The sequence below is a fragment of the Tripterygium wilfordii genome, chromosome 7, assembly GCF_013401445.1.
Source record: "Tripterygium wilfordii isolate XIE 37 chromosome 7, ASM1340144v1, whole genome shotgun sequence".
Classification (NCBI taxonomy): Eukaryota; Viridiplantae; Streptophyta; class Magnoliopsida; order Celastrales; family Celastraceae; genus Tripterygium; species Tripterygium wilfordii.
In genome coordinates, this window is record NC_052238.1 from 6,125,042 (window position 1) to 6,152,429 (window position 27,388).

The 27,388-nt window shown below is 38.1% G+C and overlaps 5 protein-coding genes across 7 annotated transcripts; 2 read left to right on the forward strand and 3 right to left on the reverse strand.

Moving 5' to 3' along the window:
• Positions 1-210: 210 nt before the first annotated feature.
• Positions 211-6,150, reverse strand: LOC120001939 (cell division cycle 5-like protein). Its single transcript, XM_038850467.1, has 4 exons — positions 5,798-6,150; positions 3,566-5,305; positions 2,404-2,685; positions 211-1,453 (listed from the first exon to the last, which is right to left on the reverse strand). The coding sequence occupies exons 1-4, from the start codon at positions 5,972-5,974 to the stop codon at positions 650-652; spliced, it is 3,003 nt and encodes a 1,000-aa protein (XP_038706395.1). The 5' UTR covers positions 5,975-6,150; the 3' UTR covers positions 211-649.
• A 2,843-nt stretch (positions 6,151-8,993) lies between these two features.
• Positions 8,994-13,109, forward strand: LOC120001322 (ER lumen protein-retaining receptor erd-2.2-like). Its single transcript, XM_038849583.1, has 6 exons — positions 8,994-9,343; positions 10,291-10,490; positions 11,587-11,727; positions 11,807-11,887; positions 12,555-12,679; positions 12,785-13,109. The coding sequence occupies exons 1-6, from the start codon at positions 9,121-9,123 to the stop codon at positions 12,831-12,833; spliced, it is 819 nt and encodes a 272-aa protein (XP_038705511.1). The 5' UTR covers positions 8,994-9,120; the 3' UTR covers positions 12,834-13,109.
• A 139-nt stretch (positions 13,110-13,248) lies between these two features.
• On the reverse strand, positions 13,249-14,957 carry LOC120001321 (type III polyketide synthase B-like). Its single transcript, XM_038849582.1, has 2 exons — positions 14,540-14,957; positions 13,249-14,448 (listed from the first exon to the last, which is right to left on the reverse strand). Exons 1-2 carry the CDS (start codon positions 14,949-14,951, stop codon positions 13,457-13,459), a joined length of 1,404 nt encoding a protein of 467 aa, XP_038705510.1. The 5' UTR covers positions 14,952-14,957; the 3' UTR covers positions 13,249-13,456.
• A 262-nt stretch (positions 14,958-15,219) lies between these two features.
• LOC120002419 (5'-methylthioadenosine nucleosidase-like) lies at positions 15,220-24,279 on the reverse strand. Of its 3 annotated transcripts, none has more exons than XR_005469173.1 (9): positions 24,059-24,279; positions 23,855-23,918; positions 23,151-23,242; positions 22,502-22,608; positions 22,193-22,267; positions 17,458-17,532; positions 16,899-16,991; positions 16,720-16,817; positions 15,749-15,885 (listed from the first exon to the last, which is right to left on the reverse strand). XR_005469173.1 is itself a non-coding variant. In XM_038851195.1 (8 exons), exons 1-8 carry the CDS (start codon positions 24,150-24,152, stop codon positions 15,688-15,690), a joined length of 798 nt encoding a protein of 265 aa, XP_038707123.1. In that variant the 5' UTR covers positions 24,153-24,276; the 3' UTR covers positions 15,220-15,687. The 3 variants fall into 3 exon arrangements, 1 of the variants encoding a protein (XP_038707123.1); XR_005469174.1 differs by lacking the exon at positions 15,749-15,885 and adding an exon at positions 16,033-16,540 and having other exon boundaries at positions 16,640-16,817; XM_038851195.1 differs by lacking the exon at positions 16,720-16,817 and having other exon boundaries at positions 15,220-15,885; positions 24,059-24,276.
• Positions 24,280-25,238: 959 nt separating this feature from the next.
• On the forward strand, positions 25,239-26,732 carry LOC120002526. The gene is made up of 4 exons (XM_038851294.1): positions 25,239-25,253; positions 25,732-25,748; positions 25,916-26,098; positions 26,339-26,732. Exons 1-4 carry the CDS (start codon positions 25,239-25,241, stop codon positions 26,595-26,597), a joined length of 474 nt encoding a protein of 157 aa, XP_038707222.1. The 3' UTR covers positions 26,598-26,732.
• Positions 26,733-27,388: the final 656 nt, after the last annotated feature.

A 27,388-nucleotide genomic window follows, 5' to 3' on the forward strand; every position in this document is an offset into this window, starting at 1 on the left:
AGAATTTTCCATGGAGCCTTTGTATGAGATTCGACCTCACAAGTCTGCTTTGTGTGGGAATTCCGATGGTTTTTGTGGAGCAATGTATCTCGGCTTGGGTTCTTGTCAAGCTAGACCACTACAGTAACAATTGAAACCTCTCAAATCCTTTGTAAAGCAAAGTCATAATCAGAAATGGAGTGCCGAATAATTACACCATGCACATGGATCCAAATTAACTCCTCTTCCCATCAAAGAAAGGCGAGACAAAAGTTATGATGACATAATATTATAATGTTCGACAAAAGCCTTTCCAAAGAGGCAAATACAGATTGTTTTTGCGAATCATCAAAGTTTCACAACAAGAACATTCCCCCAAGATACCCCCAGTAAATTTCCCAGAATGTTCCTAATTCGTAAAATTCAAGGAACTTTTTATCCATTCTTCAACCCACATAAGAACATTCCCTAAATGACCCCACAATTTGCTTTCTTATCCGGCTCAGTTCTAAAGTAACAGTCTTACGATTTTACGAGATATTCTTCACTTTTTTCCATTTTGTATCAAATACATCCCAAGCTGGCAATATTAGTAATCATTCAGTTTGCTTCAGTCAACTTCCAATATAGGACAGGCAGGTCCTCGGGCTTCATACCTGCAGATGCGTTCCTACGCTGAATTCACCTTCTCATCTTCACCATTGGAAACCTGCATAGCATCCCCAATTGTCAAATCATCATTTTTCCCAATTTCACTGTTGGTTGAGACTTCTCTGCTTCCACGTTCTAAATCATTCTGCTGATCCTCAACAACTGCATCCTCCTTGAGCACCTCAGAATTTGTTAGAACATCACCAGTCAATTGACCAATGCGCAACCGGTTTTCTACTTTAACCACCTCATCGGAAAGGTTATCCACTTCAATAGAATCTCGTTCTGGAACCCCATGACCATGCAACAGTTTTCCATCCATTCCATCTTCAGTGGTCACATGACTAGGTGGGTTAACAGTGGTATCGACTGCTGCCTGCTCTTTTTCAGAATAAACATTCATTTGATGCTGTGAAGTTTCGTCCTGAGATGCATCAGCTGACACACAGATTTCCAGATCATCAGAGGTTTTAGGCACCACAGCTTCTGACACAGGCACAGTAGTTTGATCAGCCGAAGCCTCCACCAACTCAATAGAATGACCATTTGCAGCAACCTCTTCTTCCTTTTGTGCTTGTGCTCTGTACTCATCTATCAGAGGTTGTATCCTTTCCAGGTCAGCTACAAAACGTCCATAGCGCATTTGTAAAGTTTGCTCAAGCTCCTTTTGCTTTTGAACCTCCTCCCACAGACCATTTATCCTGTTCGACGCAGCTAACCTTTCTTGCTTTTGTAAGGCTTGAAAGCACTCCAGTTCAGTTCCAGATGTTTCCATTTGCTTTAAGGTTGATCTAATTTGGGACCAAAGCTTTTGGGCCCGATTCTGCTCACAAAATATATCAAAATTAAGCCATCTGTAAGCAAATATGACCTAAAAGACGATTCAACTCTTCATTAAAAAAAAATCAATTCAATATAGTCCACTTTCATCTATAGTAATAACTAAAAAAAGAAATATGTTCTGTCTAAATCTCAAGTGCCACATTATAAAATATGTTTTCTTGCTCAACAAAAGTCATGTATGAAAGTTACCCCACGCTCGAAGGTAGAAAATAGTGTTTGCAACAAACTACAATTTCTATAGTTAATTGCTATTCCAACTCTGCTTAAAAGAACAAATTTAACAGCTAGTTACAATATTCACTATCAACCACCACCTGCTGTAACCATATTGACATTGTTTAACATAAAAAATCATCAACCAGTAGGAAACTACCACCATCATTCCTTATCGAACACCATTCCAACGTTTTTGCCACCAACCACCTCATCAGCATGGACAACGCACATCAAAACTCAAAAATTAACAGGGGAAAAAACCTTGTTCCCCTAAAAAAAATCCAGAGGAAGCTTTTCTTTTTCTAAAAAAGACATTCTCATTTACATCAATAGTGCATCAGTTACTATTACACATTCTCAAAAAAAAAACTACGATGCTTAAGAATCAACAGTTGACAAGAATCTAGGTAGTATAAAATGTATCAGGTATGCAATTATTGGAGGTCATTGCTCAGCATGATGGATTTAAAGAATGAAGTAATTCCTTTTCTTTAATTTTCAAAATAAACTCCAGAGTAATGAAACAGCTATGACCACATAATGGGGTTAAGGTCAAAATGGGAACATATATAACTATCTTTTATTTCACAACTAAACACCACATTAAATTCATTCAGGTAGACAATAGAAGTGCACTCATCTCATACTGAGAATAGAAGAAATTTGAGACAAGTTACAAATTCAAATGATGCAAGACCATAAAGATTCACATACCTCATAACCATGAGTGTAAAGTTTAAGCTTTGTCTCAAGGTTCCCCCCCCTAGCTTTATCAGCATCAAACCTCTTGCGCAAATTCTCAAATTCATTCTGCAAGGCTGCAAGCTTCTCTAAGTTACCTGCAACACTTGACAGGCCATAAGCATTGCGAGTAGGGAAATACATCAAGTCATTTAAACAAGTTTTATGCGCCTCAGCAAACTCATCAATGGATTCGTTTTCATGCCCCATTGCCACACGAAGATACTGAACCTCCTCCTTTATCAAATAATCAGCCTACAAAGAAGAATGTTGTCATCAAATTAGGCACCTGAATCATCATTTTTGCTCACTGAAAAAATAAGTGACAAGATAATATTTTAAATAGATATGTTTAAAGAATGTTTATCAACCAACAAAGTAGAAACCATAAAAAAAATCTAAATACAATTGTGAAAGGGAGGACCCCAATTGTGAAAAGGATGATGAAAATCCAGACTCGTACATATGATGAGCACACAGGTCTCTCCTGTTATTCCTCTTAGATAAATTTAAGTAACTCCAGTTATCTATTCTGGCTTACAGAAAATTTCGTACCAACATTTGAACAACTTTGATGGATGGACAACTAGTATGTAAAAGCAGAGAAAACCAAAAAAAAAATTGAAGCAATTATTTCAAAAATTAGCATTGCAATGAACGACCATTATTTTGAAGAGCAAAACAAATCTCAAAAAAGATAAATAAATAAAGATAACATCATCCAGTTACTTCAAAACCACCAGAGTTTGTTTTAATGGAGACTAACAAGGTGCCAATGTGCCACTCTTATCAAATTTTTGAACTATGAAAAATTGCTGTGTTGAAGAAAATCCATGTCCCTCGAGTCAGGAGCCAGGTGACCTTTAACCATAAGAAGTCAAGAGAAATGTTGAGCATTGAGTATTCTTTATCAGAGACATCTGAGAGGTATCTTGTAAGCCCTACCTTCAAGTATTACAAATTTACAATATTACTGCTTTGAGATTTTTCTAGTTGAAATAACTATTGGAGCCCAACAGCCCCCTACCCAGAAAGATAGTACGGAGAAGGAAAGAGCAAGGAATTAACGTGATTTAATCCAAAGGCAACATTAAAAAGCCAAATTTAATTTCAGCAACGAAAACAAAGGCCTCACCTCTTTTAGCTCCTCTTCTTCAAAATCTTCAATCACAGGGACAGGCACAGCAGATCCATTGGCAGGCCGCCTAGCACCTTTCTTTTTCTCTTTATCAACCTTTTCGTCAAGTGGGTACTTCGCATTATCATGCTCTAGTAAGCTCAAAAGTTCTTTCCTTATTGCTTCATCAGCTTGCTCAATTGAAGTAGGTGGAACAAATGAACTTTTATCTCCATCAGCCCTCAGCAAAGAACTTCTAATTAATTCCATTGAAGCAGCTGGTGGTCTAGGAAGCTCCCTCTGCAGTACTTTTGATCTCTTCCGAAGTAATGCCTGTTGCCGCGCTTCTTCCTCCGCCCTTTCTCTTGCTAGCCGGTCAGACATGTCTTCCTCAATCTTCTCCTCAGGTTCTTCACTATCCTCCGGAGGGGGTTGGATAACTATTTGGTATTCATTCTGGGGCTGTGGAAGATTACTTAAACCCGAGCGCAAGTTACGTTTCAACTCGGCTTGTCTCCGTTGCTCAAGTTTCGCACTATCGTACATATCCATGTCTTCATTAATATGTAGCCCATCCCTGACGGGAGTTCCTTTTGGCGTCATACCAAAACCATAGCCATCCCTAGGAGTCATGCCCACCCTAGGGGTGAGACCTCCACCTCCAGGAGTTGCTGAAGGGGTGAGCATTGGATTCGGGGTGAGCATCGGATTCGGGGTTTGAGCATCCCTTTTCTTTGGGGTGACACCTGAAAAATCTGAAGGGTGCAATTCTGGATTCTCCCCTCCTAATAATGGTGTCTGAGACTCCCTTAGCCTGGCCAAGTTTTCAGCCTCCATCATGATAGCATCACCCTTACCAGAAGGTGTTCTTTGAGGGGTTCTTAGTGGTGTCATTCCTTGACGTGGTGTCTGGGCATAATCTGCAAGAAGAGCACGTGTTGCTCCACTGCCTTCCGTTAACTCATCACTGCCTGCAAGAAGATCACTAGCATAACCCATCTTTGCAATTTCTTCCAACTCGTGGTCAGAAATCTGTGGAGAAGGAAGCATCAGTTTTGACCGCTTCCTCACAGTTTCAGGATCATTCATCTTGTTAGCTTGCAATATAGCAGATGGGGCATCCTGCCTTTGTGCGATTTTGTTCTTTGCAATATCTTGCTTCCTCAACTGTGTTTCAATATCGACCCTTCTTTTCCCTTCAAGTTCTTCGATGGTGGTTGGAAACTTAGGCTGCTCCACAGGCCTGTCTTCATCAGCAACATCAAAAAAACCAGGAGGCGGCTTCTTCTCAAATGGAATTTCAGCATTGTAGTCAATTCCCTTCCTTTTCCTCTTCCGATGCCTGTTGTCAATGCCAGCAGCCTTTAATTCTCTCCTTTTCTGCAAAGAAGCAAGTCTCCTTGCCTCTTCAAGCTGCTTCTCGCGGGCTTTCCTTTTTGCCTTTTTTCCCCTAGTGTTTGCCAGCCGAGCCCGTGCTTCCGAAAGCATTTCCTTCTCATCCTCGTCCATATCAACAGGATCAGGACGTGCAGGCTTTGATTCAGGATTTGGATCAATCTCCCCAGGCCGCAACTTTCGTGGGTCATCACCTGGTTCATAGTTCTCATCTTTAACACATGCTGCATCAAGGAGTTTCTCATATCTCTCAAGACACTGAGATGGAGTACGACCAACAATTGGTGCAATCGTCCTCCACTGTGTGGGCATAAGCTTAGCCAGATGAAGTAGTTTCTCATCCTCCTCTCTTGTCCACTCGGTCTACAAATATTAAAAAAATCAAAGCATTAGTTTCTGCATTAACTGAACCCATTATCCACAAAACAAAATGCAGACACATTGCAACATGATATTCAAGAACCCCATTTGTTTCCATTATTTGAAATTGCCTAGGTTGCAACAAAACAACTTGACCACTCAAACCAAGGTTTGCCGTTAATGATTGTCAACTGCCATAAATACAATGTTCAATAACCACTCACAAGCTTTCACCATTGAAACATCCTTTCTCGGTTGTTTTCGGTTAGACATCCACATCCTTTCTCAGTTGTTTTCGGTTTGACATCCAAGTTCAATTGTGTTCAAAGCTCCATTGCTATTCACTGAGCTACCCTTGTTTTATTCCTAATTTGCATAAACGTAACTAACAACTAAAACACTATCACGTCTTCCGAGTTCAATCCTAATTCGCAAGGCACAAAAAATATCCTATCAACACAGATTAAACGCTAAAACGAAGAGAGAAAAGCATACCTTCTTAATGGAAGGGTCGAGCCACTCGTACCAGCGTGCTTTACACTGCTTAGCTGATTTGCGAACGAGAAGCGATGAGATCCGAGCCCATTGGTTTTTCCCATACTTCATCACCGCCGCCTTCAGGATCTCATCCTCCGTGTTCTTCCACACGCCTCCCTTTATCATAATCCTCATCTTCGCTGCTTATCGTCTATCGAAATCGCAGTGTCAAGATGAAGCTCAGATTATATCTCCCAGAAAACAAAAGCTTGGCTTTCCTGAATCTAGAGCTCGACTATTAGGGCTGGGTAAGGGAGTGAGGAGCGAGATTATATTTGGAGAAAATAGGGTTTATGAAAAGTCTAACTGGTCTAAAATTATATTAGCAGCAGGAAAACCATTTTTAAAATTGAATTAGGGTTTCGGAGTAGGGTTTGACGGGTTAGTTCATTTTAACAAATCCTCTTAAATGTAACACTAAATAAATGTTTTTTTGGAAATAAATTCATGTTTTAGCAAATTATGTGCCTCTACGTCAGTATTGTATTGCTCCGAAATGTTGTCACGTGAAATTGAACAAAATCACATAATGTACATTCATCATAATAAATTCATTTTTATTGATCATTCATCTTTACTAATTCATGTATAGTCTCTCTAGATATATTGGGTACATAAAGTCATGTACCGTAAATATTAATGTATCACATTAATAAAGATAAATATAAAAGATACATTAGATAAGGGTTTTGTACACATTTATAATTCTTTGATGGATTGAGGCACTTAAAGTAACTATATAAATGGTTTTTGGTCCATCTCTTCACTTAAACAATTTGATGATTCAATCCAAGCTGATTGTTCCTCTATTGATATCGCTTTGTTTGATCGTTGCTTTGGCACGAGCGACAGATGTGGAGTACTGCAATAAGTTCCATTGAATCATAACTTTGTCATGTATTTTGTACACGTGTTTGATTTAACAAGATTTACAGCGATCACAAAGCCTCAAAATGACTCTTACATATCGCTAAATGTTATAGTTGGGTATTATATATGTAGATAAGAATACTGAGTATAATGTTATGGTAAAATGAGTAGAGATTTCTCCACATCCGATGGGGAGAGGTGAACGAGCTTCTTTCAACATATCTGCTTCTACAGTTATTTTCCATATTAATTACATGCGCGCGAAACACTGGTACGCAACTAAATTTGTGTATCAAGGAGTAAGCAACTCACTAAAAACGATTTCATTGGCTTAATGGCAGCAGTAAGAGCGCATTCCTTGTCCGATTCTTTACTATGGATTCATGTGTCAAACAGCTCCTTCTCGGCATCAAGATTGACCCGTAGAAAATACAACCCATTTGTATTATCTAGTGGGCTGTCAAATCGCTTGTCCGTCTTCTTCTTTCCTTTAGGGGAAATCCCGCTTCAAGCCATCGCAATGAGTCTAATTAAAGAATGCAATGGTAGCGGGTGCCCTGATCGTGGACCACCCTTACCTTACTCACTCCGCTCGCCTCCTTAAGGCAGTAGAAAGATCATTCTGAGCCTGAGAAAGAGAATCGATAGTACCTGGAAGACCAACTCAATTGAAGATCCACTTTAGATGCCAATTCTAAATTGTAAGGTCAGTTCTCAAAAGTTTCAAGTTAGGCTTGGAATGCTACACAGATAATAGTTCAACCTTTGCCAAATTCGTTGATGCCCATTACACAAAGTCAAAGTACTGCCATTCTAACTATGCCCGACCAGCTTGCTGAATAAAAAAGATACCATATTCCCTTGTCTTTGCATTTTAGTCCAGGACGACTAGTTGTCTTGTTTGCTATATATATCTTGAACCTGTGATCGACCTATAAGAATTTATTTGCTGGATTGACTCTAGAACTAGTAGAGGAAAGAATCGATGATCAGTTTGTTCCATTAAGCGTAATCCCATTAGTCAATGGAAGGACTATCTTTTTTTGGATTGTAAGGGACGACACCACATCAGAGCTTGTCAAGACTTGTTTAGGGCTATTATGGTAACGATTATCGTTACCAAACACAGAATATCGTTACCATACCGATCCCTTTGGTAACTAAAAAAATGTTATCATTACCAATTCGTATACCGATGGTCGATATATCGACTATGACAGTAATGGTAAGTTGGTGATCGATAAATTTATCAAGTCAATATCCACCTAGAAACAAAAGTATTATGCTGACCGCTTCATTTATAAGTCTTGCCTTGTGTACTTAAATGAAGCATCCTAGCTTAAAGTCTTATTTGCTTTTGCATTTGTTCTCTTGTTCTCTTTTCTTAGTTAGGCCCACGAAAGTAAAAAAAATGTAGTGTGACAACTAGATGACACTTTTTCATTCTTTCTGTACTTAGAGATTTCACTTGGAAAACAAAATATTTTTCATACTAATGAATTCCGGTACATAACAAAATAACATTTATTAATGAGGCCCTATCGATTAGTATTACATAGAAAAAATCAATTATAGATACTAATATAATTAGATATGCTCTTAATATAGAAACTCAGGATTTGTGATCCTAGGGAAGATCGGTTCGGGATCATGTAATCCTTTTTCTATAAGGAGGGTTGTTGCACAAAAACATACTTCTAAATAAATGTACCATGTATCTTATCTATCTATCTAATGCTTACCTAAAACAAAATTACTGAGGACTCCCCTATCATAAAAAGTCCAAGGTAGAAGTCAGCCTCCCAACAATAATATTAATACATGAATTCTAAAATAAAAAAACCAAATAACTTATAAGTGTTATTATGTTAATTTGTAAATTGCAGAGTATTTATTAAATTGATGTATTTTTTCTCATGTACACAAAAAAAAGTGGTTAAATTTTCTTATGTGATAAATAAGAAATTATTATTTCGTTATTATGTTGGCTAGTTACAATTTATTCCATAACCAATCATAACAGTATTATATTATTTAATTACATAAAATTTCGTTATTATGTTGGCTAGTTACATTGTCTTTCTTTCGTTATTACATTGTTTAGTTATATTGACTTTTATTATTACATTGTCTAACTACACGTTATAACTAATTAATTATGATTGAATTTGTTAGGATATGTAACGCTCTCAAAATATAAAAAAAAACCCACAAATATGAATTTATCAAAAATTTATTTGAATAAGAAATACCCTTAATTTACTTTCCATATTCCGCACACGACACGAATCCAATGCAATCCAATCTCAATTCAATAAGTAAATAAGTCCGTTCTGGGACTTCCAGATTGAATCAACCTCAAATATTTTCCTTCACTTTCCCGGATAAAGAAGAGAAACAAATAGACCGCCATGAGAGCGCCGAGGAGGCCGATCCACGCGGTGTCGACATGGGTACGGCGCCAGCCCCCGAAAGTCAAAGCATTCTTGGCAGTCGTTTCGGGGATGGCGGCACTGGTGCTGCTCCGGTTCATCGTACACGACCATGACAATCTCTTCGTAGCTGCCGAGGCTGTACACTCCATTGGAATCTCCGTCCTTATATACAAGCTCATGAAGGAGAAAACTTGTGCCGGTAAGGTTATGCTCGAATTGAATTTTTTTTTTCGTCTGTTATTTTTCCGTGTTTGTTTTGGGAGGATGAAGTTTTCTGTACCAAGGGTTTGCTTTGAAATTTGATTGGAAAATATTCAGACTGCTTTGGGCCTGACGATTTTTCGAAAAGTTTTCATTCTGAAGGGAGTCAATGGTGTTGAAGGGTGACTGTTTGATTGCTTGACTTTTATTTTTGAGTCCTCCGTGTTTCGTTCCAATGGAATTCCTCTGCAATTATTCTCTTTGGGATGTTTTTTTTGTTTCACCCTAGTTGAGCTTTGTGTTGATCGTTGTGGATAACATAACTTGAAAGAGTTGGCAAAATGTATGAAAGCTGATTTTCAAAGAAACTATGCAGTTGTAAGGGCTGCTGGTACCTTTGTTTATTTCGATTAATTCCTTTGACATTCAGAACAAAAAATATCGGAGCAAGTGAGAGACAATCAAAGTTGTTTTTGATTGGTACCACATTGAATATGATAGGGAACATTGTAGCTTATTCAATATGTGAAATCATGGGTGTCAATTTCTTAATTTTTGGTGTGACTGTATGATCTGATTGTGTATTATAACTTATAAACGAAGACCATCCTTGTAAATGGAAGTCTATTGTGGCTGATATATTTGAAGGCCATGAAGGTGATAATTTACTTAATGGAGGGAAATATTTATTGGCATTTAGCCACAGGCAGCCCGTCCATGTTCTTGGCACAGGTGGTACCCTCAGTCCTGGTAATACTAGCTTGTTAGTTTGTTCATGGAAATAAAGATTAGCTTGCTATGTCTTACATCCACAAGCTGTGAATGTAATCCCTCTCTGTGAATAGATTCAGAAAGATTTCCTTGATATCACAAATATCTTGTTTCATTTCTCCTTTTGGTGCCTCTGGTTACCTATCTCATAATGTATCCCTAAATTGCTTGCAGGATTGTCACTCAAAACGCAGGAACTGACAGCTATGTTCTTAGCAGTTAGACTGTACTGCAGTTTTGTTATGGAATATGATATTCATACTCTACTCGATTTGGCTACCTTGGCAACAACCATCTGGGTTATTTATATGATCCGTTTCAAACTAAGGTCTAGTTACATGGAGGATAAAGATAACTTTGCGATATATTATGTGGTGAGTTTTCTGTCCTTCTCTTGTGATCAATTGATCATCATTTGTGGGCTAATATTCAGAGGACTGCTTCTTAATTATGGGGGTGAACCCATCTGTTTTCTCTATTGAATGGTCAGAAGATTTTGCCAATTTTGCCACTTTTAATCCGCTCGTGAAGCACAATTTTGTTGCATTGATCATAAATCACTTTTATTGCTGACAATATGAAGAGCATAGTTAAAACTTTATTTTCCTCCACGAGGTGGAAGTGACTTTGTTCAGGTGTAATAATTTTGCTGCATTGGCGCAATGCTTATGGGGAAAGCTTGTTGTTTTATCACAAATGAGCAAATGGCTCATTTTCTGGAACATGTGTGAAATTCTGGAGCTCTCTTAATATTCTGTCTCAAAGATAAATCAATTTGTAGTCATGAAATGTTAACAATAAGACCAATCCAGTCTCCTCTTCTTTTTAATATATTAAACTAATTATCACAATTTGGATAGTCTTAGTAAAACTACAGAAATTATGGAGAAGATGATGGTGTCAGTGCTTATAATGGAAGTATTGTGCTTGATTTTTGCTTTGTTAGAAGTAAAAAATAAAGGGTAAAAACTTTCTTTATATAAAACAGTGTTTGAGCAAAAGGAAAGTTGCATTTGTTGTTGGTTTACAAGGCTTTTGAAATAGATGAGAATTCTCTTTTGGCTTTTCTAAATCTTATAATGGCAGTATTGTTCATGGTTTTTGCTTGTAATAAGATTAAAGGAATAAAAACATGGCTGGGATACTTGGCTGGGTATTGAGCTTTTAGTCTGAGAAAACTTTCTATGTGGTTCGTCTATCTGATTTCTTTGTTTTACAATTTTTGTGAGTACATTTCCAGATATTATTTGTGGTATTATTTTTGTCATTAAAAATGTCGCATCCATTCCCGAAATTTGAGGCTCAAGTGTCATGAACTTGAGAGTGAGTACAATTGTCTACACAAATTAAGATTGTTAAGTGAAATGCGTAACTCCTTTCTTTCTTTCTTTTTTCTAGATTTGTTTTTCCCTTGGAATAGTAGAGTTTGTGTTTGTCTTACAAAATAATGTTTCATACACATTGTTGCAGGTGGTACCCTGTGCTGTTTTAGCATTGTTAATTCATCCAACTACTTCTCATAATATATTGAACAGAATATTCTGGGCATTTTGTGTATATCTGGAAGCTGTTTCAGTGCTACCTCAACTGCGGGTCATGCAGAACACCAAGGTACACCTTGAATGCTTAGAAGACGTATGTGCTTTTGAAGGATTTTCAGATTGAAACTCATCTTTGTTTTGTCCTCCAGATTGTTGAACCATTCACAGCACATTATGTATTTGCACTTGGTGTTGCAAGGTTCCTGAGCTGTGCCCATTGGGTTCTTCAGGTTTGATTTTCGGAGTCTACTATGAGTATATTTGAGCTTTGTGTGAATTATTAATGTACAATTACGGTCTTGGGGTGGGATGGCTAGCCAGTTTTCTGCTCTAAATTCTAATTACTTTTAATATGCTCCTCAAACTATTTTATATGATCCTGATGGCTCAAGTTTGTGTGAGGAGGGGATACAATTATACGAAGAAACTGACTTTGCTATATAATTTGTCTAATGCTGCTTTGGATGCTTTTACTGAGTTTGCTGCATTCTGCGGTGACATAAATGTCATGTATTGAGTGCTTATCGGTGCTATCTCATTCTAGACTCTTATGAATATTTTTTTTGTAATTTGCGAGTGCAATTTAGCATTTATTACTTAGGGTTGTGGTTGTTGATGAGTTTGATATAAGTGGGAATCTTCTTCTATGCACTTCTGAAATGCTTTTGTAGTGGTCTTTGTACATTTATTACCATCAAAAGTGGAGTCCCAACTATACGAATAAATTATTATAGGCAATTAAACTGATGCTGTCGCATGTGTGCTCTTGATTAATTGTGTGCTTGATAACACTATTTAATTGTGGCTTTTATTGTTGATTATGTGTTGGATGCTTGCATCACTAGGACATATTTGTAATAATATACACTGATTTTTGAATGATTTTCTTTGCTTCAGGTCTTAGATAGTCGTGGACACTTGCTGGTGGCTTTGGGCTATGGTTTATGGCCCTCTATGGTTCTTATTTCTGAAGTTGTCCAGACTTTCATCTTGGCTGACTTCTGTTATTATTATGTCAAAAGGTTAGTTGCAAACAGTTATCTCTATGTGTTTTCTTGTCACTAGTGTATCTAGAATCTATTGGCAGAACAGCTGTAATAGTAATTGCGCTAATTTTTTGCTTGCAGTGTTTTTGGAGGACAGCTTGTCCTTAGACTTCCCTCTGGGGTGGTGTAACTGTGAAATCCTCTTGGGATGTAAACTCGGGGTGTATTATCAAACGTTAACTTATGTGATCCTTGAAGCTCCTTTCTGCCTTGCTGTAAGATATTTGCTTACATCATGACTGGAAGTCGAATAGGTGCTTTGTAAAGTAGGGGATCCACAAAACTTGGCTGGATATTTATATTTGAAACATGATTTTGTGTCGATCTTTGTCTCTTTTTCTTAACCAACATCCTAGTAGCCAAATCTTGTGATGTTCTACTGGACTAGATTGTTCAAAGTCAAGAATCAAGATGACTCTTTGGTTTTTTACATTGACCTGGTTACTTGTATGCCAGTATGATAATAAGAGGGTTGGAAGTTGGAACCACTTCTCTAAAGATATTTTGATTTTTGAGTACTGAAAAAACCACAGAAGTTCGTTCATTAGGCAATATTTGTTTGTAGGCTAAGTCAGATGTCTACTGCTTGAGGGAATTATTGGAGAAGGAAAAGGAGACAATGGAGAATTTAGGAGGATTTCCAGACATAGATTGGGAAACTGAAGGTAGTAATCAAATTACGTGGAGGACAGACATGTTTGGACAAGATGTAGATATAATTCTTGTTCATAATGACAGTGACATCTTAAATTCTTAGACAGTAAGGTTCCTTGCTAGAATTCCCTCAAAGGTAATTCCAGGTCCAAAAGCCAGAATCAAGCCCCATTCACTATCTTCTTGATTTCCCTTCATCTTTAAGCTCTCCTCTATCATGTACTCCAACACATACACAATGGTGTTACTGCTAGCATTACCATAGTCCATTAGAGCTCGTCGACTGGCGTTAAGTTTCTCTGGCAATAAATCGAGTCGTTTCTCCATGCGATTTAAGATTGCAGGGCCACCAGGATGAACTGCCCAAAACATCTTGTTATACTCCTTATCAGTTAATCCAACAACTCTCATCAGCTTATCACAAAACCCCTCAATGTGATCTTCAATTATCTGAGGAAGATCCCTTGCTAGCTTGAAGCTAATTCCCTCTTCAGTGAGTTTCCCATCAATAGTCTTCTCCGTATTTGGCAAAAAATTCTGGATTGCTGTATGAAGCTCGAAAAGAGGCCTCTCGGTGCCTGGAACTGGGCCTGTGCCTATGATCATTGCTCCAGCGCCATCCCCAAATAGTGCAACACCAACTAAATCATACGGTCTGTCAGCACTAGGTGGTTTGAATCCAATAATGGTAGTCTCTGAAGTAGCTAGCAGAACTCTGCTTCCAGGATTGTTCTCAGCGATATCCTTGGCTACGCGAATGCCTGCAACGCCACCAGAGCAGCCTGAAAAGTAGAGCATGACCCGCTTAGTCTCGGGGCTGATTCCCAGTTCTCTTGCCAGGTAAAGGTCTCCGCCTGGAAGCCGAGCTTCACTTGAGGATACATAGACTATGTGTGTTATGTCAGATAAGGATCTGCCCCAATTCTTGATACATGCTTGTGAAGCTTCAACAGCCATCTGTGTTACTGCATTGTTACAAATATCTAATCTCTGCTTTACTGTGGGAAGTCCCTCAACTGCGAGCTCCGGGTACTTTTTTAGGATCTCTTCTGACATTACCACATACCTTGTTTTAACAGTTGTTGTCTTACCTGCAAATTTCCAGCTTGAAGAATTTAGAGTTGATAAAATGTATATGCATTCATTGCAAGTAAGAATAGAGAGAGAAGTTAGGAGTGTTACAGAGTCGAGTCAGCTTCTCCTTCAGCTCTGGATCCTCGCAGTTGGTGTTCTTGAAATAACCATCAACCAGAAACTCTTGCATGACAAGCTGGTGAGGGAAGGCCTTGCCTAGAGCCAGAATTGCAGCTTTGCCAGGGTTGGCCTTCTTTGTTGAACAAACTTGTGCAATCTCTCCACTCCCCATGTCTCTTCTGATTCTGAGAGCAATTGTTTTCTCCACTCCTTCAACTTGCAAAACAAGAGTATGACTGCTTTGTATATATACAGTGCTATGTTGCATGATCAAGGTACTATAATAAGCAGAAAGGGAATTATGGTGCCAACATATCTTACATAAGATATAAGGGTTTGAGAAGAGTAGTTGAGAAGCAAGATTTTCGCTTAGGCCATTTTGTAGGGATTTGGTACACATTTGGTGCAGATTTTGGTTCTCTTTGGTTCAGCAACAATGGCATGGCACTTAAATATAGATATATTTAGCTTCAGTCATACACCCTACTACTTTCTTTAAACCCATATTCAGATATTCTGCATCTGCAAATACATATTTTCATACTAAACCCAACATTTAGTTCCTTCAGTGATAAAAGGGATCGTAAAGAAGACAGTCTGCACGGCAATTCGAGAAAAAGAAAGGACTTTGCACACAACTGCCATAGGACAATTGTGAGATTAACATACCACAAGCCAGAAACTCCTTTGAACCACCTGAATATCAAAGAAAAACAAATTTGACAAGATAAACATCCTATTCAATAGCACAGCTGCATTCCGTTCGAAAGACTCCTAATGCAGAGCCAAACATGCCTGATGCATTCTCTACAGACGGCAATAGCTGCCTCAGATTGTTTTAACACAAAAAAGCTTTAAGCAAAATTTCATTCCGTAGGCATTCATATCACAGTAAGCCAACCAACCAACCGTCCCAATGTCATTCCCCACTGCTCGATGACTTAATCACCAGAAAGAAACCAACATAGTGGGCAAATAAAGAATTGCAAGTGCATCAACTTCTAATCTGGTTAATCATTAAACTACGTGATATCACTGGTTTTTCTTGACTCATTGTGTCAAATCTAATGTCCTGGTTCCTCAGATACATTCATCGCATGTGTCATCCAGAAATCCAGTATTTGAGAAACGAAATCTCAAAGCTCGGATAGGCACTTTCCATTGATACAATCAACAACTTGAGTAACTGCCTCACCGAGTGCAGCAGTCACCGCAACCAAATTCTGCATGAATTCCTCTGCAGTTGGTTTCTCACCATCCACTATATCAGTCACAGCTTTTACAAATATTGCAGGGACTTTCAAAAGATCAGCCACATAGGCCACAGCGGCTCCCTGAAATCCACATTTTCAAGAAACAATTTTTAAATGAAGCATTGTAGGAAAGTGAAAATCACATTTCAGATCAAAATAACTTGATTTCATAAAATATTTCATACTTCAAATACCCAAGCACACAACAAACAAACACACTAGCATCGGTTAAACGTCGAAGTCAACAATCTACTACATTGAACTTACAAAGTCAATAGTCTATTATGACTCCATTACATGTGGACCTGTGGTAAAAGCTCGAAATACTAGAGAATATATCTTAATTTCTCATCTAACAATCTATTTATGAAAATCTTAGTCCTATGAATATTTCAGCCAATGGGAAGACATTTATGAAGAAGTAACATATTATTGTTTAGAGATTGAGGAGTTTTGCATAAGTAAAAGTCAGGCACTTGTAATACACATCAGTTCATAAAACTGTACTTGGTGACAATAGTAACCAGAACTTCTGTGGATATTATTTCGAAAGCAGTTGATATAGGGTGCAAATAGCACCTTTCTCCACCCCCTCTCCCACCATCATCATCACAACCTCCCAAAACGCCTTCCCAAGCATGGCCTAATGTAAAAACCACTTCCGAATTCCCACCTCCAACATGAGCTAGATTGAGACAAAAAGAGTGTAAAATTACATGAACCAGCACAGCAGCACCTAGCAAGGATGTTGCCAAATATTATATTTCAAGCACGTATCTTTTATATGTACCACTTAGCTATCATGGAGACAATAGATCTATTTTATAACAAGTACTTATGCTGTTACGCATCATCTTACGATAATGCATTTCAAACAATATATTTCATTGCTATGCTGATGCAAGCATCTCTTACAAGATGGTTAATAGTAGGTCTGCTTGCAGCCCGTCCTTGCATGTTCAGGCATAATGCACATCCGCCCAATTGTGCGAAAACTAAAAATCATTTTAACTCTGTAGGTAGGAGAAAAGATATATCATATGACCTATCAGGCCAAGAAATGGAATAGGAGATGGCATGGTTCGAGCTTTTACCTCCATATCTTTAACTGTAGCATCATTTGCGATAATTGAAGCCTCATCCCGAGAGGACATATCTAGAGAGTCACCAGTGGACAATTTGCCAACCTGAAACAAGCAGATGGGTGAGACTTAAAATAGAAGAAATAACTAGAGACATCAAGGTGAAAAGGATTGAAAAGGGCCAAGTGTCAACACACATATATTGATATTGGCAAGACTTAAATGGTCTAAGTGTCGCATAATTGAATAGGGAAATTCTAATTATAAGTTGCATCGATGTCTATCAGACAATATTTACATCGTTATGACGAATCCATGATTCGCAAGTGGCACAAAACTATAATAGTATCAGTTGCCCAAAAATGTCCTGCTTACATGGCATCAGTGCCGTAATTAAATATACTAAAACTGAAACGCTGAAAAAATCGTAAGACATGATGCTGGTTAGAGGTATTTAGAAAGAAGAGATTCCTGTGGTTAACAAGGTGAATTCATACATACAAAAGACACCACTTCCACAATAAAGAAAATGTGTTTGAGAGGCTAAAGAAAAAGAAAACCTGATTATTACCTTTAGGTTAAGCTTCTTCAAGAGATTTGGTGTTGAGAAAGCTTGTCGCAAACCAACTCCATACAAATCAAAAACCTAGAGTATACATGAACAGCAGATGAAACTTAGAGCAAAAATGGTACTAAAAATCTTGTACAAAAGGCTGCTTTTATAGTTTTATAAAGTATAAAGTGTTGAAAGTTCAAAACTATCTCATCCATCAATTAGAAATTTAAATGAGTTTTTCTTATAGTCTTGAAAACACAAGAGTTTGACTAAATCGAACTTTAGGTATCAATTAGCAGTCAGTTCTAGCACGTTAAAAAAAAGAAAAAAGAAATATACACATATATGATAGCTGTATGGATGATAGCTGTATAGCTGTATAGTTAGTCAGATATAGCTGGATGATAGCTGTATAGCTGTATAGTTAGTCAGATATAGCTGTTGTTATTTGATAGCTGTATAGTTGTATAGCTAGTCAGATATAGCTGCTGTTAGTTAGTCAGATATAGCTGCTGTTAGTCATAGCTGTATAGCTGTTAGTTAGTCAGATATAGCTGCTGTTAGTCATAGAAGATATAGCTGTTAGTTAGTCAGATATAGCTGCTGTTAGTCATAGAAGATACGGCTGTTAGTCACAATATTAGGCTTGTATTATGGAACAATATGATATTTAATAAGAGGTACTCTCACAAGGAGAGGGACGGAAAATTTACAGCAAAATTGACAGCAAGATTGACATGGTATCGGAGCAAGGTTTCTGAACTACTTTGCTCTCTGATTCTTTGGTTTTCTTGGCCTTTTTTTTTTTGTGTTTAGCCCTTGATATCTAGGTCTCTTGGATTTTGGCTTGTCTAGGCTTGCTGTTGGAACGATCCTTATCTTTCTGTTCAACAGCTCTTTGATTTTCAGATCTACTGCGATTTGTTTTCTTGGTACTCTTGGTTCTTTGGTTTTCTGATTTTCTGGGTGCTGGCATAATTCCAAGCTTGCATTATTCTTGTGTTGTCAAATCATTGTTTCATCATGTCTACAAGCAACAATGATTCGTTCAATATTCGATTCACTGGTAAGAACTATTCCTCCTGGGAATTTCAGTTTCAATTATTTGTCACAGGGAAAGACTTATGGGGTCTAATAGATGGAAGTGATCCAGCCCCTACAGATCCTACAAAGTTGGCTTCTTGGAATGTCAAAAATGCGCGTGTGATGACATGGATGTTAGGGTCTGTTGATCCTCTTATTGTCCTCAATTTGAGGCCATATAAAACTGCGAAATCCATGTGGGAATATTTAAAAAAGGTTTATCATCAGGACAATTCAGCTAGACGTTTTCAATTGGAGTATGAGATTGCTTGTTACTCTCATGGCAATCTCTCCATTCAAGATTTCTTCTCTGGTTTCCAGAATTTGTGGGCAGAGTTTACTGACATTGTTTATGCTACAGTACCCGCTGCTTCTCTCTCTGATGTTCAAAAAGTTCATGAGCAAAGTAAGAGAGCTCAATTTTTAATGAAGTTGCGATCCGAATATGAGGCCATTCGCTCCAATTTGATGAATCGTGACCCACCTCCATCCTTAGATGTTTGCTTTGGAGAATTACTTCGTGAAGAGCAACGTCTTCTCACACAAGCCACTTTTGAGCAGGGGAGGTTGGGTACTAATGCTGTTACGGTTGCTTATGCGACTCAAGAGAAAGGCAAGAGTAAAGTCCTTCCTTTTCCTTCTTCTGGCAGTCGTGCTAAACACTGTTTTGATATTATCCATACTGATGTTTGGGGCATTACACCTATTATTTCTCATACTCACCATAAGTACTTTGTGACATTCATTGATGATTATAGTAGATTTACTTGGGTATATTTTCTACATTCCAAGTCTGAGGTCTTCTCTGTTTTTAAGACCTTTTTGGCACATGTTAATACTCAATTCTCTTCAGGTATTAAAGTATTGCGATCTGATTCTGGTGGGGAATATATGTCTCACGAATTTCATGAGTTTTTGAAACAAAAAGGCATTATTTCACAACGCTCTTGTCCTTACACGCCACAACAAAATGGCGTAGCGGAACGCAAAAATCGTCATCTTTTAGATGTTGTTCGGACATTATTACTTGAGTCTTTTGTTCCATCTAAGTTCTGGGTTGAAGCTTTGTCTACTGCAGTTTATTTAATTAATAGACTGCCATCTCAAGTGTTAAACTATGATTCTCCATACTTTCGTCTTTTCCACGAGCATCCAAGTTATCATTCTCTACATACTTTTGGTTGTGTTTGCTTTGTGCACTTACCATCTCATGAGCGTCACAAACTTTCTGCTCAGTCTATTAAATGTGCCTTTATGGGTTATAGTGTTTCTCAAAAAGGTTTTGTTTGTTATGATCCATGCTCTAACAGATTTCGTGTCTCTCGAAATGTTATTTTCTTTGAGGATCAATACTTCTTTCCTACTCACGTTGAGTCATCTCCTACAGCAGCACTTCTTCCTACTTTTGATGACTTGCCCTCTCCTCCTGATCGATTCAAGCCTGGCTTTGTGTATAAACGACGTCAACCAACTTTACCCCTTCCGGAGATTGATCCATCACCTGAGACTGTTCAGACAGCTCCTCGACGATCTACCAGAGTCTCGCATCCTCCTGATAGGTATGGTTTTTCTCACACGTCTCTCACCGCTACTTTATCCAATATTTCAATTCCTTCATGTTACTCCGAGGCTGTCAAACATGAGTGTTGGAAAAGGGCGATGCAGGAGGAACTTCACGCTCTTCAGGAAAATCATACATGGGACATCATTCCTCGTCCATCTACTGTTAAGCTCATTGGGTGTAAATGGGTTTACTCAGTTAAACTTCGTTCTGATGGGACTTTGGATCGTTATAAGGCACGGCTGGTTGCTTTGGGTAATAGGCAAGAATATGGGATTGACTATGAGGAGACATTCGCTCCTGTGGCAAAAATGACTACGGTACGTACAATCATTGCTATTGCTGCTTCACAGAGTTGGCCACTTCACCAAATGGATGTCAAGAATGCTTTTCTACATGGTGATCTGAAAGAGGATGTTTACATGACTCCTCCACCTGGTCTATTTTCTACCTCTACTTCAGAAGTGTGTAAGTTAAACCGGTCCTTGTATGGATTAAAACAAGCTCCTCGGGCATGGTTTGAAAAGTTCCGGTCTACCTTACTTAAATTTTCATTTGAGCAAAGCCAATATGACTCGTCTTTGTTTATTTGCAAGACCTCCGCTGGTGTTGTTTTCCTACTCGTTTATGTAGATGACATCGTGATCACTGGTACAGATTCCTCCTTGATTGCTCACCTTCAACAGAAACTTCAAGACTCTTTTCACATGAAGGATCTTGGTCCTCTTACGTATTTCTTGGGTTTGGAGGTTCATACTGATACTTCTGGGGTGTTTGTGCATCAACATAAATATGCCCAAGATTTGGTTGCTTTGGCTGGTCTTCAAGATTCTTCCTCGGTGGATACCCCATTGGAAGTCAATCTTAAATACCGTTGTGAGGAGGGCAATCTTCTCCCAGATCCTAGTATGTTTCGGCAGTTGGTTGGTAGCTTGAATTATTTGACTATTACACGACCTGATATCTCTTTTGCCGTTCAGCAAGTTAGCCAATTTATGCAGTCTCCACGACATCTACATTTGGCAGCAGTTCGTCGTATCATTCGATACCTGCGAGGTTCTTCGAGTCGTGGTTTGTTTTTTCCTGTTGATACTCCTATTCGTCTTGATGCCTTTAGTGATGCTGATTGGGCAGGATGTCCTAATACTCGTCGTTCTGTTACGGGTTGGTGTATGTTTCTTGGAGAGTCCCTAATATCTTGGAAAAGTAAGAAGCAAGATCGTGTTTCCAAATCTTCGACTGAATCCGAGTATCGTGCTATGTCTGCAGCGTGTTCTGAGGTTGTTTGGCTTCGTGGGCTACTCGCTGAACTTGGCTTTCCTCAATCTGATCCCACTCCTCTCCATGCTGACAACACCAGTGCTATTCAAATTGCTACTAATCCAGTATATCATGAGCGTACTAAGCACATCGAGGTGGATTGTCACTATATCCGAGACGCTGTGGATACTCGTGTGATTTCTCTTCCGCATGTTTCCACCAACCTCCAGATTGCTGATGTGTTTACCAAGGCTATGACAAGGCAACGTCATCAGTTTTTGGTTGGCAAATTGCTGCTTCTTGATCGCCCAGCATCAATTTGAGGGGGGATGATAGCTGTATGGATGATAGCTGTATAGCTGTATAGTTAGTCAGATATAGCTGGATGATAGCTGTATAGCTGTATAGTTAGTCAGATATAGCTGTTGTTATTTGATAGCTGTATAGTTGTATAGCTAGTCAGATATAGCTGCTGTTAGTTAGTCAGATATAGCTGCTGTTAGTCATAGCTGTATAGCTGTTAGTTAGTCAGATATAGCTGCTGTTAGTCATAGAAGATATAGCTGTTAGTTAGTCAGATATAGCTGCTGTTAGTCATAGAAGATACGGCTGTTAGTCACAATATTAGGCTTGTATTATGGAACAATATGATATTTAATAAGAGGTACTCTCACAAGGAGAGGGACGGAAAATTTACAGCAAAATTGACAGCAAGATTGACAATATACACATCACCTACATTTCAAAAAGGGAACCATGGTTCTATCTAAAGATGAATAAAATGTAAGATGTTGAGGATCTTTTACCTACTAAGAAGCAGCATAAGAATGGGAATCAAGCACTTACAGGAATAGGGATCCTTCTATCATGAAAGGCAATTTCAGATGCAAGAAACACATCACCAACACTCGCTCCTTTGGCCTGAAGGTATCAAAGTGTCAATCAGGAATGTAATACAAAATGTAACCTTTTTTTACTAACACTACTCAGCCACTCGCTCTTTTACTGCCCATTTCTTTATTTTCTATCATGGGAGCTCTAGCTATTTCTTAAAATGCCTAATTCATATTTTGTGATTCAGTTAAGTTCTGACCTTTCTAGCACTATTTCAAAAGGTTCGCTCTTTACTACTCCATCGAACAATAAGAAACATACCTTAAAGCCTCCAGCAGTTCCTGCATTGATGATCAGGTCTGGCTGCAAAGCTTGGATAGAAGCATAGGTCACAAGAGAAGCCGAAATTGTGCCTATACTATCAACCCCTGAAAAAGTGAAGTTTGAGAAATCACCAAACAGGGAAGAAATGAAGTACATTTTCTTGGTATATCAACTGAATTTTTTAAGTCTTTACAAAAGGAATATGATACATATTCCAAACCCATGTCTGTATCATGTGTGCGGAATGCAAACACTTCGAACATTTTGCATATCCATGTTACCATGTATCATGTATGTTAGGCTTAAACTGATATCAGTGAAATCAAAATCAAGACAACCATGAACTCCAAATCCCAACCAACCCCAAAAAAAAAAAAAAAAAAGAGAGAAAACAAAAAAGGAATTATCAAAAATAAAGTATTCTTTCTAAGGGGGAAAAAAGCGTTAAATGAAAGTGTGATATATGTTACTTAATTGAAGTGTCATTCTATTATGATTAAAAAAGTAACAGGTATTATATTCAACATAAAGTTAACAGTCTAGCGCTTCGCATTGTTTGCACTTCTTGGCTCTCATTGAAGTAACTAAGGGAGTTCTTGAGTTATAATTTTGATCAATTAAAAAAGTAGCAGTACCAAATACTTACCCAAAGTCAAATCTTTCCCCGGCCAAATGATATTAATATTAAGGCCTTTGTAGATACCATGATATCGGACCCAAGGGACTCCTTTGGGAAACCTGTAGCCATGAAGCACAAGACAGCATGAGCAAAAGGAAGGGACTCAGTCAGACACAAAAACTCACAAAATACAATACCAAAATACCCATAACAGTGATATGCCCTAAATCTAATCCACTAAATGTAAACAGTAAATACAAAGCAAATTAGAAAATTCATCATGCAAACTCTTGAAAAGTCTGCTTGTTTCTAGAAAATTTGATTTCACATTTGTGTAAATTAGTATCTCCCAACTATACACACATGGTTGATGAGTCACTCAACCATACAAAGTTAAAGACTTCCCTATAGAAGAAACAAGGAGGAAAGAGAAATGCACCATAGAGAGCTACCCTACAAACCGATAAAACGGATTCAGTTAACGCAAGATGGGAAAAAAAAAACAAAGAAACCAAACCTAAAAGAAAAGATTATTACCTATGTTGATCAAAACACTCCCAAATAGTTTTGTGGATACAAAGAACAACCAACAAGATCCATTAAGCAATCATAAACCCATAAACCAATCAAGCAAACATAAACCCTTAATGCAATTAAACAAATATAAACCCTTAACACTGAATATGTACAAATACAGAGGAAATTTAAAATTTTCGAAAAACGAAACTCACACCGAGTCGGGGTCCTCCTTAAGCTGGAACTTGTTCACCAGAGGCAGCGCTTCTGTCTGCATAGCTATTACTCCCCCGACACCACAACCAAAATGGATCAACAAAACACGCACAAATATAAACACATAAACTATACCAAAACACAAGGAGCATATTTATATGGATAGACAATAATATATTCGAGAAAAACAGAGAGGTGAGTACCGATGATGATGACGATGGTGGAGATGGGGCGCTTCGCAGCATCGGCAACAGTGGCTTCCCCTGCAGCGTCTGATCCGTTGCCCAGAGGAGCCATTTGGCCGTCTATGTGATAGGAATCGCCGGTAGAGAACAAAGATCAGATTTTTCTTACAATATCTGAGTGAGAACAGCCAGTAGTGGTACTGAACTTCTCTTTAGAGTTGGTCCGGCCCGAAATTATATCTAACCTGTGCTCTATTTTTGAGACGGGCCCGGTCCGAGCCTCCATCAATAACACCATATATATTATATATATATAAAGGAATCATCTTATGTGGACATCCACAAATTAACATAATTTGCGCACTTATATCTCAGCCATTAAATCTATTGAACGGCTTAGATTGAAATTTTCTTTTAAACAATGGTTCAACCTGTTTTTAGGACAAACCCAAGAGATCGTCTTCTACCTCTCGCATACCACAGCCGCTTCAATCTCCCAATATTGATTTTGCCTCAGCACCTTCATCTCCGACCTTCCAACAATCCTTCTCGCTCGTGTTGGCTTTTTCCGGTGTTCGCTTTTCTGCTGCTCTCCTCATAAACTCCAACAGCGAAGATTAAGTAGCATGGGCATTGAGTCGCGATGCACACATCGTATTCCTCCAACAGCGATAAAGATCACCTTCACCTCTTATTTTAGAACTTTGGGTTTGGGGTCGCGAATCACGACCTTGCTGCATTGCCGTTGGAGGAATACAATGTGGATTTTGGCTACAAATCTCAGTCGATTTTTTTTTTTTTTTTTACATATAGAACAATTCTTGTTTAGGGTCTTTTTTGGATTATGGGTGACAATTCTTCTTTAGTATCTTGTTTCGATTATGAGTAACAATTATTGTTTAGGATCTTGTTTCAATTTGATGGTGCAAAATTCTTGTTCTGTCCATTCCATTCAGTCTTTTCTTTGTATTGAACAATTCTGGATGCAAAATTAGTTCGATTTGGTGGTGCAAAATAGTTGTGTAAACCAAATAAGTTGCTGGTGCTGCTTCTTTGATGCAGATGTGAAAATTGTTGCTTCTTTTTTGATGCAGATGTGAAATCGGGAGGCAGAAGTATGTGAGTTGGGCTAGGACACCAAAACGGGTTGAAGTGTTGCAACCCAAATCTTTTTAATTTAAGCCGTTCAATAGATTCAATGACTGAGATAGAAGTACGTAAGTTATGTTAATTTGTGGGTATCCGCATAAGAGAATCCTTCCATATACATAATATGTATATATCACGACTGCATGTTTATTATATATTGTTTATATATATAGACAATGCAGTTAATATATAATATATAATACATATATAAATATTAAATAATCAAAGTCCGACTGGGCCTGACCCAAAGGTCCTGCCTGAGACCCGGCCCAACGGCCCAGCCTTAGGGCCTCGGGCCGGGCTTGGGCCTCATTTTAAAGGTCAAGCCCGGCCTGAAGCCCGATGTCGACCCCTACTTCCCTTCATTCATTCTGTTTGTAGTTAATTGTGATAGTGTGCCCAATATGGTAAACCCATAAAAGGAATTATTTGTATTACTGCTTTTACAAGCTTTGTGTCTGATGATCTTATATGGGCCAAAACCAAACACGAGAGTATAAAGATATTGCTCTCAATTGAAAATTCATATGATCTAATTTTAGAGAGATTCACGATTAAGGTATTATCTTAAGAGGTAGAAAGTCGAGAGAGGCTCGAATTTTTGTTTTGAAAGGGTAGAGAAAAGCTAGAAATAAAAGCAATTAGACTTCTTTTTTTTAAATTGATAGTACTTTATGTTTCTTTTTCCTTCAAGGTGCTTAGGTGCGCAGACCCACAAACTTAAAGTTTACGGATTGCAAATCTCAACCGTTTGATCACACCAACAACTGAGATTGAAATTATTTTAAAAAATAAAAAGAAAATTATAGACGGAAGTTTAGGGTTCCTCCTCCTCGCTTCTTCCTCACACACCTGCTTCTTCTTGTCGATCGCTTTGACCTTTTGGAGCCTTACCAAATCTGTGAAAGGGTAATTCAGATATGCTTCGTGAACTTCTTAATTTTCACTGTTTCAATTTGCATAATTATCATATCTGAAACTTGTGGAGGATCTGATTTGGGTTTGATCTACTTCAGCTTGACCGAACTTGTCTACCTACGATTTCAATACTTTCAAGTTTGGGTTTGATTTAGTATATCGCCTGGCCAATAATATTAAAAAATATATATATATGATTCAGTGATTAATTTGGAGTATTTCATTTGACAGTTTACTAGGTTATGGTGAAGGTCTGGAAGTGGTTAATCCAGATGGAGGCGCGGAAGATGCCGAAGAGGAAGCAAAGAGAGGAAGATGGAAACAGGAGGTTCCCTACTTACCCATGTTCTGCTTAGCTTTGAAACTATGTATCTGCCGTGCGAGGAAGAAGCGACGAGGAGGAAGAACTTTCACCCATATTTTTGGATTTTATCTTTTTATTTGCACAGTTAATCCAACGGCTAGTGTACGAAGCCCGTATGAATTGTGAGTTACGGGTCTGTGCATATGAGATCTGCTACCTTTTCCTATATATATGATCCTCTCTCTTCTGCCCCAAATGTAAGACGACCGAATAACAAAACCAATGTCAGATTAAATTGGGGTGAGCTTTATTTACACCCTATTAATTTATAAATACACCACAATTTTGATCGATTTATCTTGGACCATCTATTTTTTAAATATTGGATTATCACACCCCACCCCAAACCAAACCTTAACGATATGAGACTTACGGCATCCAATTCTAGATCTAAACCTCTCCGGCTTCCTTTGCCTGAGGAAACTCGTGTGGATTCCGTTAGAAATAACAAATTGATGACTACAACTTTTCTTTTAGGGACAATGGTGAGTGACATTCACTAATCACCATTCTTTTCATCTTTTTTCTTTTTTTTTTCCCTTTCCACGATTGTAAAAATCAACTATGAGATTGATATATTGAGAGTTTTGAATGGTGTTTACCTTTGAAAATTGGATCACTTTAAAATCTCAAAAAAGTCCCTATTTTCCTAGTTCTGGGAAGTCATTAGAAAAGATTGTATTAAGGAGGAAATTAAGGAGGATGTTAAGGAGGATATCAAGGAGCATATCAAGGAGCATGTTAAGGAGGATATCAAGGAGGATATCAAGGAGAATATATTATTGATTCCATTACCTTAAATGCATGCATAAATTAGGCAATGTTTCTAGTTGTTTGCCATTGTTTAGGCTTGACTTAGTGCTTTCTTCTCCTATATATATCACTAACAAAGATGTAAATGAACACACAATTTTCTC